This window comes from Callionymus lyra, chromosome 5 (genome assembly GCF_982586985.1).
Source record: "Callionymus lyra chromosome 5, fCalLyr1.hap1.1, whole genome shotgun sequence".
In the NCBI taxonomy this organism is placed as follows: Eukaryota; Metazoa; Chordata; class Actinopteri; order Syngnathiformes; family Callionymidae; genus Callionymus; species Callionymus lyra.
This window is the reverse complement of record NC_141822.1, coordinates 19,519,529-19,532,247: the sequence shown is the minus strand read 5'-3', so window position 1 is coordinate 19,532,247 and position 12,719 is coordinate 19,519,529. Positions and strand designations below refer to the sequence as shown.

General features: G+C 41.2%; 1 protein-coding gene across 2 annotated transcripts in view; it reads left to right on the top strand.

Moving 5' to 3' along the window:
* Positions 1-12,404, top strand: part of rxraa (retinoid X receptor, alpha a) — a 91,315-nt gene extending 78,911 nt beyond the window's left edge. For both annotated transcript variants that reach the window (XM_087791357.1, XM_087791358.1), the window contains exons 8-11: positions 1,045-1,177; positions 4,107-4,198; positions 6,892-6,997; positions 8,915-12,404. In XM_087791357.1, coding sequence (XP_087647483.1) covers positions 1,045-1,177; positions 4,107-4,198; positions 6,892-6,997; positions 8,915-9,062 — 479 coding nt within the window. In that variant the 3' untranslated portion in view covers positions 9,063-12,404. The remainder of the gene's footprint in view (positions 1-1,044; positions 1,178-4,106; positions 4,199-6,891; positions 6,998-8,914) is intronic.
* Positions 12,405-12,719: the final 315 nt, after the last annotated feature.

Sequence of the window (12,719 nt, the reverse complement as noted above, 5' to 3'; positions counted from 1 at the left end):
TGGATGGATAGATAGACGAATGGATAGATCGATGGATAGATAGATGAATAGATGGATGGGTAGAAAGAAGAATAGATGGATGGATAGAAAGAAGAATAGATGGATGGATAGAGATACGGATAGATAGATGGATGGATAGAGATACGGATAGATAGATGGATGGATAGAGATACGAATAGATAGATGGATGGATAGATGGACGAATATATAGATAAATAGATGGATAGAAAGACGAATAGATAGATAAATAGATGGATAGACGAATAGATAGATAGATAGATGGATGATATTTGTTGTAAATGAAGAAGAATCTTCGCCTCCAGCATTATCCTCTGCAACATAGGCTGGATCAACACGTTGTTCCTGTTTACCACAATTTCACCATTTTGCTCTTGTTCCACCCTGAGGGAACAGAAAAAAAAACCAACAGTTGCTGGTTAAAAAAAAAAAAAAGAGTCATCCGATCAGTCTCCATCGCTGGTTACATCATGACAGAGTTCAGCGGAGAGAGAGATGTTATTCTGGAAGGCTCATCTCCTCTCCGCGCTCAGGTTTTTCTATAAATAACCACTTTAGTTCTGCTGTATCACAGATAAAAGCATCCCCGGCTCCACTCATACCCAACTCAACTCTGGGGAGAAGAGGCGAACTGTTGCCAGGCAGAACAGTTAAAGGAGCCCCGTCACTCAAAAAAAAAAAGAGCGGCGTCTTCAGTCTTGGGCGCTCTCGGTGTCGAGCCCTCGCTTTGGCACATCACGCCCGTTGTCTTCATTGTGTTGGCAGGCGCGCTTCATCCCGTTTACACGCTTGTCTCCTCAGAAAGCAAGATTGTGGATGTCTTGGTAATAACCTGATGCCTATGCTTGAGAAAGCTGCACGCTTCTACAGCACAGCTTAATTGATTCATTGGAATTCCCCCTTTGTTGTCAGTTCCATTTTGCTTGAATGCTGTGTGAACTTTTGTGCTGGGATTTACTTGTGTTTCTCCCCTTTTCCCCTCAACTCCTCTCGCCCTCTCTTCCTCCCCTCCTCCTCCTCCGGCAGGTTGGAATGAACTCCTCATTGCATCATTCTCGCACCGCTCGATAGCGGTTAAAGACGGGATTCTGTTGGCGACCGGACTCCATGTTCACCGCAACAGCGCCCACAGTGCCGGAGTGGGAGCCATCTTTGACAGGTGATTATTTCTCCCCATTATATCCCTAGTGAGTCATGAGTTACGAAACGTTTGCAGCTTGAACGAGGGGCAGCTCACAACATTCCACTTTAACACACACACAAACAAACACACACTATAACAATATAACTCACTTAAACGGTTCCTCATTTGCGAAATCAAATTATACAGTTCAAATGTTAATAGCTCCTTAAGAAACAATGAATAATCATAAATAATTTTTTCCACGATATTGTATCAACTTTCAACATCCCTGTATTTACTTTTACATTTGATTTTGCTTTCCCTTTAAAATCACCTTTTAGTTAAACATTAGTTATGGTTTATACTTCAGTGAAGTGTGTGTAAAATATAATAATTCCATTTGTTAAATAAAAAATAACATACAAAGTCACAGAGTTGAACTCTTGTGTTGCAATTAAACTTCCCGCCACGAGATGGCAGCACTCACTCCGCAGCTAAAAGATGAATTAAATCCTGCGGGGTTTCCAGGCGATTGGCTGAGGACGAGAGGATACAGCGGATTCCAGCCACTTTCAAAGCTGATGTTTGTGGTTAGATTTTGGTTTCGAAACAAACGAAAGCAGTTATGACTTTGTCCAGAGTCATGCGGTCTGTAACTTCTGCAACTAAAATATCTGTTTACCATATGGCGCTGATGTTTGCTACATCTGGACACAATCTGTGGATATTCTTCCTGTGATAACACAAACACAGATCCTTCATCATGGCAAACAGAGTTCAAACATTCGTCAGTGGGATATGTTCAGTGGTGCATGAGCGGTTAAGGTATTTGAAAGAGTTGAACTGGTGATTCTTGTATGTGATTGGACGGTACTGGCTCTTACCATAACGGCACCTGTACTTAACTTTGTAATTATAAATAATGTGAGGTTTAAAGAGATTAAAGAGTGACATCTAGTGGCATCAATAGTGTCTACTGTAGGATCATATAGTTCGTGCTGGAATAGTCACTGTAAGGTGAAATGATCCCTAAATTAATTTGTAAATAGGAGAAGAATTGATAAGTATAACTTATTTTTGTTTTAAAAACAAGAATAAAACTTATTCGTGCAGGCTTTTCCTCGATTTTCTGAGACTCCTTTGTTTGTCTCGGTGTTGTCTTGATCTTTTAAGTATATATTTTATTGAGTATTGTTTTGATTGTTTAAGCACTTTGTGACCCTGGTCCGGAAAAATGTTCTTCAAATATAAATTACTTACTTATTTACTTAAAATTAAATAAATGTGGTCATCTTGTATCTTACTATTCAGATCATTTATATTTTTCAAATAACCGTGCATTAGAAAATATACATTTCTGTTATTGAGGAAAAAATGAGAGATACAGCAAAAGAGAGATCAAAATAAAAGTTGATGAAGCTTCATAAGCAGTGACATCATTTTTCGTAGACCACTAGAGGGCACTCTATGCTCTATAATCTTTTGCATTGACCATTCTAGTCTATTGAAGCCTCACATAATTTTCAAATTCAGGCGCCACCCAGTGACGTATAAAATGAATGATTCTATAACGCGACCCATTACTTTGCATAAGACTTTAAATGAATCACATATATATACAGTATATATATATATATGTATGTATATGTGTGTGTGTATATGTGTAATAACCAGTTATTAGGAATCAAAGTGCAGTTTTCAATTGAGAGGTAAAGGGTAAGAGGTATTTATTCACACAGCCTTTCCTGTGTGAATAAATAAAGGTAAGGGATGTATGAAGATGTCTGAGTCTCTCTCTTCTTTATTCCAAACAAACGACATGTAATTAAAGACACATTCGTGTGGAGTGAAACTAGACTCTCTCCTCCGCGTTCAACATTTCAAAGTGTTATTCATGAGGCGAGGGAGCAAAGCCGTGTTATTATTTTATAAAAGTTGTCGCCCTGGCAACGAGAAGAGACGACTTGTGTACCGACTGATCACGACGGATCCTCTTACAGATGCACAATGTGTAACACTGAAATAAAACGTGGATGAACGCGGAGTTCACACGGCAACATTCCTGAAAACCGCATGCCATTCAGGCCGGAGAGCCCGGAATCCACCGCAACCCCCCGTGATGACTATTGTTGACATTCCTGGACAGCGTGTCGACTGACAGACCCAGATCTCACACGAGGCCGCCGTGTCACTTAGCGGGGTCACACCTCCCAGCTCAGGCCCGCCGCCGCCGCCGGCGCTGCTAATTTAAGAGCGTCTGGTCGAGCCGACGTTTTTTGCACGTCTAAGACGGTCACGGGTGTGCGTCCAACTCTTTGTGCGGGCGAAAACCGTTCTGGGTTGCTGGTTCGTCTCTCGTTAAACAGATTGCACTATTTTTAGCCCCGGTTATTACTCAGGCTAATTCAAATTAAATTGAGCCACAATTGACTCTCCATGTCTGAGAAAGGCAGGAAAGGGAGAGAAAGGACAGGCAGCGAGAGGGAAAATAAGGAGGGTGTGACCGAGTCACGGAGCGGTGAGAAGTTCGAGTCCATCCACACACACCGACACGCCCACCGGTGATGTCACGCACACACAGGCGGCGAGAGGGTGTTCGATTACAGCTTGTGTTTACTCTGTGGCTTTCCTTTTATGAAAACCATGTCCTAAATATAATGACTTTGCAGGCCTGTAAACTTTTCCACTCGTGTGCTCGAGCATCTGCAGCCGGAGAGGCTTTTGAAAACGTTTTGAGGTCGAGATGTTTGTGTCTCAGGATTCCCGTGAAGGTTATTTGTCGCAGCAATTCGACTGGAATCGTTTCCTGTGGTCGCCGTGGTTCCCTTTTTCACCCGAATAGCTTCATGCTAACGTTGCCCAATAGTTTACTAAAACCTTCATTTTGCACTTTTCTTTTGGCCACGTTTCATTTTGAAGCATTCCTAACTTTCTACTGTATTCTTTCTCCTTCTCTTATGTAAAGGGTTCTCACAGAGTTGGTTTCCAAAATGAGGGACATGCAGATGGACAAGACGGAACTGGGGTGTCTTCGAGCAATCGTCCTCTTTAACCCAGGTAACTACACTGGATACACTTTCAAACATGTCGCAACTTAAAAAAGAAAATTGAAATCTTATCATAAGAGGTGTGTATTGACAATACACACATCCTAATTTGGCGACACAATGCATATCACAATTCAATATATTGCGATACGGTAGGAAAAAGGGTTTATTTATAGTATTGCCTGAGCACTTTAAAAGCTGCTGGAGTCGACTGTATCCTCCCGACCTCAGTCATTGCAGGATTTCATTGTTGCTTTAGCTGTGGAGGACGTAGTGACCGCTGCGACTGCATCCTCTTGTCCTCAGTCATCGCCGGGTTATCGCTGGATTCACAAAAAATGCTGTGTATATTTGCATGTTAAAAATCGAATTATTGTAAAATATATATATTTTGAGGGGGTAATACAGTGCTCTTGAATATTGAAAAAGAAAACTTTTTATTATTTTATATTATTATACTTTGTGTCAGTTTTTTCTTATTACAATTATCAATAAAGTGTATCTTTCTATCCATCAAATTTCTACATTCTTAACAACATTAGACTTTCTTTTATTGAGATTACACAGAAAATACGTTGAGGAAAAGTTTTGTTTCAAGCACAAAATGTACATTTTGAATTTGAAAGGTGAGTCGTGGGTGACGGCGTGTTTGCACACATATATCATACCAATGAAATGGAATCTATATCCGATAAACGTATCACGGTAACACAAAAAGGAAGATCATGGTGGGTTTAATAGCACCTCCGGGCCGTCTGCTTTACCCCCATTTAACCAGTCGACACTTGCCCCCATGTTGCTAAAAGAAAGTATGACTCACTTGAGAGTTTGTTTTTTTTCCATTCGTCCCGGAGTATTGAAAAAAAAAAAATCCCAAAATCAGATTAGGTGAGGTTTTCAGGTTGACGGTTAACAGGGAGTCACTAAAAGTTCGAAAACATAAAGAGGTAGAACAGACGCCGTGAACACTTTGCCTTTTTAAGAGTCATTGTGTGATGTTTCCCGCGGCTCAGGCATTCATTGGTCACTCACCACTTGTTAATCAAAAAAATCCACGGTTTGATTGTCAACTTCTATCACAGCTGCCACTTCACAGCGTGTATAAGAGCTTCATTATGACTGAAGAAATAATCATCTACAATTATTTCGTTTTTATTTAAAACGCGTTGACTCGTGTGGATCTGGAGCCCACTTACATTTTTTTTTAGGGTACATTTCACTTTATTTGGCATGTCGTACATCCCCCTCCTCTCCGTCTGTGATGTCACAGAACAAAATCTAAGTGGGTTTTTGAGGCACATTTAATGCTGCACTGGTAAATTATATAATGTGGTGGAGATCACGGATAAAAAATGCATGATGGGAGGTGGAAGGAGTGCAAAAATATCCAGAAATATCCTCGTAAAGGTGGGATTAGCTGTATAAAAAGCTTCTTCGTGGTGAGTTTTAGTTAAAATGAACTCATAAACACATGAAATTGATACATAATAATGTTGTGTGGGCGTTTTTTTTTCTTCTAAATAGCAACTTAAGATATTACTGGTATTTAACAATTAAATGTAAAAGCACAGCAATTCAATTCACAAGTTTCTACTTTCACTTTTTATGTGAATACTGTGTATGTGAAATACTAGATTTATTAAAAAAAATGGTTTCAAAAATAACTTTTTCAACTTAATGACTGCAATTAAATTAATTGTTATCTTTTCATTCCAGAAGCTCTTAAAAATGAGAGTCAGACGTTACTAGTCAGACGTTGACATCCAAAACGAAAGCGTATGAAAAAAGTTGCAAGTCAAATGCATGTCAAGTCTGTACAGTTCCCTCATTAAAAAAAAAGAAAAGCTTGCAGTCTGCCTCTGAAAAAAAGAAAAACTCACTGACACACGAACAGACATGCATGATTGAGGTGAGGACTGGATTGTATTCGAGGTCTACGACTAGGGATATTAAAGAAATAAAGAGTTATAATCAAATTATTTATATTAAATATTAAAAATATAGATTATTTAAACATGTCCGAAGAGATCTGAACCTGCTCCAGGTGGTCTTCAACCAGTCTGCGTCACCTACAACATCATAATAGTGGATCACCCCACCTAACCCCAAATACACTGATCTTTGTATTCCACATTTTGGCGAAGCCCACCATCAAGACCCACTGGCCCGGGTTCACTTGCCGGGCCCGGTCCCGTGTTAATTAGGGGGTTTAGACTGGTCTGACGTAGAGAAAACTGGGCGGAGAGTCGCGGAGGGCGAGGAGGCGGCGGCGGCGGCGGCGGCGGCTCGGCTAGAAGGGCCCACAGTACTTCCTTTCCCACACTGCGCCCAAGTTCAGCCACCAGCAGCAAATGTTCATTCGCTCGTCATCATGTATCGCTCGGTGAATCCCAAATGTTAATCAATGACGTGTTTGTGTGTGTTGCACAAAGAGGTTCTCCATTCAAGCTTAAATTAGTGCCGCTCGGAAATCACGGCCCTAATTGGAGTAGCCCAGAATGTGGCGACACACAGCCGTCGTGTGGGGTTAAAACTCAACTCGTAAAGTTAGGGATGTTGCGATCTGGAACCTAAAGTCTGCCTCGGCGCCCTTGAGCAAAGGGTGTTCGTAAACGAGCAGCGACTCGGTTTAAGAAACTTGAATAACCCTGGTTATTATTTGAGTCGTGGTCACTGTTGTTAACGGTTGTTTCTCCCCCGCAGACTCCAAAGGTTTGTCCAACCCTGCGGAGGTGGAAGCTCTGCGAGAGAAAGTCTACGCATCATTAGAGGCCTACTGCAAACAGAAGTACCCGGAGCAGCCGGGGAGGTACGACGACAAACAATGCATGTCTGGAGCGAAAGTCCTACCGAGGAAAATGTTGTATCACTTTGAATTATTGAGGTTAAACAAGTTTGTTTTTTCAACTGGTTCTATATTTATACGCGGTACAATAACAACGGCTCTGTTCTCCGTGTTCTTCCTGTATTAATGACCTGGCACAGCCTGTGTCCTCATTAACTGAGAATTACAAAAGGCTTACTGATGATTTGATCCCGTCCTGCTCTTCTCGAATGTTATCGGACGCATGATTGAAATTCCTGCTGTTAATGTTTACATTCCAGACGACGTGGGCAGTCGGCGAAAACTGTAATACTCACGGCTGAGGTGTTAAGCCGAGCTTGTGAATATGAAATAGTCGCTCTTTTGGATTCTTCAGCTCTTCACAACATGTTTTAAATTCAAGGTTTTCGGAGCGTAATCCTGAACTCCAAGTCTTCCCACATGTCCTGAGACTTAATTCATGTTTAAGTTAAATTAAATATCCTGATCAGAGCGAACGCCTTTATAACAGTGATGTTAGCAGCAGATTTATTTATTATTAGGGCACCTAATGTGCTGATTTAAGTGACTCTTAAATTGTTCTAGGACCTCTATTTTACTCATTAGTATGTTTCTTTTTGCACAAATTGCAAAAATGCATCTCATTTAATAAAGATATTGACATTAGAAAATATGCTTAAGCCCCGCCCACTTAAAATGCACTGTTTTGACTGAGAAGAATTCTGGACCACGCCCACTCTGCTCTGATTGGTCACGAAAACACGAGTTACATTCAAGGACTCACGTAAATTTCAAACTCACCCCTAAAACTCACGTTTTGTACATTAAAAACAATAATAAAAATAAGGATTGCTGCTTAATGTACACAATAAAAAAAACACCTAAAGGCAGAAGTAACTCTCGCCATGTTTTCATAAATATTTATTTAGTTTCACGATTGACATGTAGGTACTTCACTGATTTAGGGCTTCTAGGGGAGGACACCTGCACCAGAGTGACGTCAGAATGTATCATTTAAACCTTAATCTCGTTTGGCGAGATTTCAGACGGGAGAGAACTTTATTAAGTAATAACTTCAAAACGGAGCAACATCATGATGAATACCCTGCTGCATTTTAAAGAGGACGACTTCAACATTTACAACATGTGAATAAATCAGGAGAGTTGGGTTTTCACATCAGGCGCCCTTTAACGATTGACTAAGATGTTGTGGTTGTAGTTGTGTTAGCTTCATTGACGAATACAGTTGGGTGTTATCAGCGTAACAATGAAAGTTTATCAAGTGTTTTCTGATCAAGTTGCCGAATGAAGCATGTAGACTCTGACACCGTACCTTTGTGTGCGTCATGAAGAGGTGATTTAAGACTAAGACCGTCAAAAATTGGGTCTACAGTATCAAATCCAGAGGCCATTAGCAGGTCATTGCCAGAGCAATTTCATTTTCAAATTGACTGTTATGATGGAGATATTCAGGCAGCTGACTAGACGACTTTCTCTAGACTTTTTGTCAGTTTTTACTTTTGACCAGAGCAAGACCACCTGGGCAAAGTGTGGCCCGCCGTTGACTGTATTTATAAAACTGACCTGAGTTGAACCAGTCTTATTGTTCAACTCTTTCTCTCTTTTTTCCTTTGTCCGTTTTATTTCGCCTTTAAACAGTTTGAGTGAATGGCAGAGGAGATCCTTAAAAAAATATTGATTTTTAAATGAATGGTTATAAATATTTAATTAGGAAATATGAGTTTGTTTATGTTGATCTTTTGGTGTGACGGACCCTTACAACAGTCCCAGAATATAACGTGACCCCCTGAGAAATTTTCCCACCCATGGTCTTGACCGCTCTTGTCTATATTTATGTTTGTGTCTTTTCTGTCTGACTTATTTTTTTTTCGTTTGTTGCAGATTCGCGAAGCTGTTGCTGCGGCTACCGGCGCTGCGCTCCATCGGCCTCAAGTGTCTAGAGCACTTGTTCTTCTTCAAGCTCATAGGTGATACACCCATTGACACTTTCCTCATGGAGATGCTAGAAGCTCCGCATCAAATGACATAATGGCGAGAGGAGGGCCAGGGTCCGTCACCCAACGCCAGCCTCCCTCTTCTGAGTCGCCCAGCAGCCCTGGATCGGGAGCACTACTTAAAAAAAAAAAAGAAAAAGAAAAAAGGCTTCATCAAATGAACTGATCGTGTGGTGACTTTTTGGGCGGTTTCCCCCTTCCTCTCTTCGAATCCCTTCAATGTTCGGAAACGATGTCGGTGTCTGTTTTATACCTTGTACAAATCTATAAATAAGAAATATATATGAGAGACGACCGTGGACTGACGAGAGGACGGACAGAGGACAATTATTGAACCAATGGTTTTGCATCTTTTGCTGTTCCAACACCTCGACAGAGATGATGTGTTTTAACATCTGCAGCTGACGGACGGTGACGTCACCTCCAGACTCTTACGATCAGGACAATCGTGGACCGCAAGAAGTGAACCCAAGAGGGGGGGACGATGAGGGGGAGACTCTGAAAGAGGTCTCGTTCCTCCCCACCCGACTCGACTCGGATGTGCACTTGCTGTTTTCTTTTTTTTTTTCTTTTCGACCTGGATTCTGTTATCGAGACTGCACGTGATCAAAAAAAAAAAAATCCAAACTCAGGTCTTTGCCCAATTCAAACAAAATGCAAACACGTCTTATTGTATTAGCACTGTGCAACGTTTTGGGGGAGGACCACGTCCGATAATCAGCCCCGGTGGGCGTAACTCGTACAATCCGCGTGGCCCTCGGCCGCACTGAATATTAGCCTCACCTTAGCTTTATGCTACGTCAGCGTTTTCTAGCTAGGTCCTGCTTTTTTTTCTCTGTAAATGATGTCACGTCGTCACATGGCCGACCGCTCATCTGATGTGAATTTCACCGTTCATACACTCAAGAGATTCCCACTGGTCAGGAATCATGTTTTCTTTTTTTTTTCTTTTTTTTTTTTTTCCAGAATCACCTCATATCTACCTGCACAGAACGATTACAACCATATACAGTATTGACTTTTAGTTTCCGACACACGACTTACCTCCATCCTGCCTCAGCATCTTCGACGCTCACGTAGGCTTGAGAACATTTGCAGTATACACCAGCAGAGCCATTACTTTTGTCTTGTTCGTTTCGTCTGTTACTCGGCACTTAACCTCACAAAGTCCGCCTCCTTAAAGGAGGGTCCCGACCGAGCGTGTCCGGCTGCAGTTTTTTTTTTTCCGGGGCTCAATAAGTGACCCCCCCCCCTCCCCCCCCATGTATTTCTTTCCTGCTCCTAATGCAAAAACACGCACCATGTGTCCAAAATAAGTGGTTAAATATCATTGTATTCATCTCCGCCCCCCCCCCCCACCCCTGCTGCAGCTAATCTATGCATTGAGTGCATTTCCAAAGATTGTCTAGCTCATACTGGTCGACCTCTACTGGTGTGTGTCTGTAACTACATGTTACGTTTGACAGCAGCAGATACCCTTCTTAGTTCACAGGCGGTGTAGAGACTTTGAACGGGGAAGATGGCGCCAGTGTTTTGTAGTCTGGAGGAGTCTTGCTAGTGTTTAAACTGTCGGAGGCGTATGAAGTCTAAGCGGTTTCACACGGAGGTTCACGTCTGGCGTTATCGAAATGATCGAGAAAGTTTGTCCAGGATCAGTTTTCTAACAAACGTCACTTTTCCTCTGAGCCGAAAACTCGCTCCATGATGACGATTCATGAAGCAGTGTCATTATTTTCAGAGCCCACTAGATGGCGGTCTCTGCGTTCATTTCCAACTGTTCTAATGAAACATCACATCATTTTGAAAACGGATGGCGCCACCTACTGACCTCTAAACAACATGACGCTTCATGAAAGGGTGCAATTATTATCATAGCCCACTAGATGGCTCTCTCTAGGTCTTGAACAGCTATTTTATTTGAACCTCACATCAATTTTTTAAACTGAGGACGCCACCGTCGTACCTCTTAAATTCATAGAAGCTTCAACAACCCATCATTACTATCAACCTCTTTTCTGTCACTTCACCAAACCTCATGGTGAGAGTAGTAACATGAAATCATCGGCAAGTTAACACTTAAGTCTTTAGACTCTTGACTCACTGCACAGGTCCATCTGTTGATCCCTCCCTCCCTCACTCGTGAACAAGACTCTGAGGTTGCCACATAACTACAGATGTTGTCCTAGTAACAGAAGGACTTTTGAATCAAAGCCTCAAAAACTAACTTTTCACCTGGCAGAGAAATATGCTTTAAACAAGATGCACTAAAGTGTTCTGCTACATGAAATAATGATCATCTTTCCGCTTGTTTTTGAACATTTCTATGTCTTTTATCTGGAAGAACTTCTGGTGGCACTTCCCGAGACTTCATAAACCTTCTGACGACTTTGAACACCGTGTATCTCTTTTTCTTGAGCAAGACATCCCCACGTGTAGCAGTGAAGCTCTGAAACTGATCCACTATTCGAAAAAAAAAACAAAACAACGTTGATTCTGTTCGCTAGAACCTGGAAAATATCAGTATTGATGCAAGGAACCTGACTTGAATAAGCTGTGAGCTCCCCCTGGTGGCGGAGAGGCACGTTCTCACAGGGTTTTTTTTTTTTTTAATCGTCCATCAAAACATCACTGCTTGTTTTTTCAAAAAAGAAAAGTAGCAATAACTTCATGAACACGACGGTTTGTGCTAAAAACAATCGATCATTTCGACCGTTTACACTTTTTATATCCTGGATTTTGAGGAAAAAAAAAAATCTGTCAAACACGATTTTGAAGAGAAAAAAACGATGCAAACTAGTTTAAAATGAGGCAAATATGAAGCAATTTCCCTCCAACCTTTTAAGTCCTTTTTAATTCACTGTGATTGGTTATTGCGGGTATCTACAAGCCATAAGACGGGGGACATTTAAATCCCATTTTAAAGGCAGGATCACCCGAATGAAAAGATACATGGATGCTTTATAAGAAGAAGAAAAGAAAAAAGTTATATTTTGTTAATATGTATATGTGTATATATTTATAAATGAATCTATCAGCAGATCTGTTCCCTGAATATCTCAAGTGTCAACACATGGGGAGTTGTTTAAAAAAAAAAAAAAAGGAAACTGCAGGCAAAGTTCAACTCAGAGGTTTTTACAAGATCAATTTTGCCGCCTTGACTTTCTTTATAAAACAAAATCACGAGCAACCAGCAGAACCCAGCAGCTAGAACAGCAGTACGAGAAAACAAAAATATATAAGGAAGATTCAAAGAAAGACTTCAATCCCTCAAAAATGTTTGTGTTGCTTCGCAAATGTGTGTTCAGGAAAAAAAAAGCCGAGCTTGTGACACAATCACTGCTTTCGTCGTGATATAAAATACAAAGATGTTGTTGAGGGGGAAGTGGAGAAAAAAAAATCTATTTTTGTACAAAGTAAATTCTATCCCTCGCTGATGTTCTTTCCTGTTCTTCTGTGGGCTGACGTGTACGCCGTGGACAAGCTTGTGTGGCCTGAGATTGAAAGTGAATGTTCTTTCGGGGGGAAGAGTCGTTCTCGGGGCCCTTCGAGTAACTGTATCGCCTTTTATTTGCCATGTTCAGCCTGTCGCCGCAAACGCAAGATGGGAATGTCGACTTTTCATTATATTCTTGCTTTGGAAAAATCTTTCAAAAAGAGACTTTTTTGTCATTCGTTTCCTTGTGGGTTGTTCT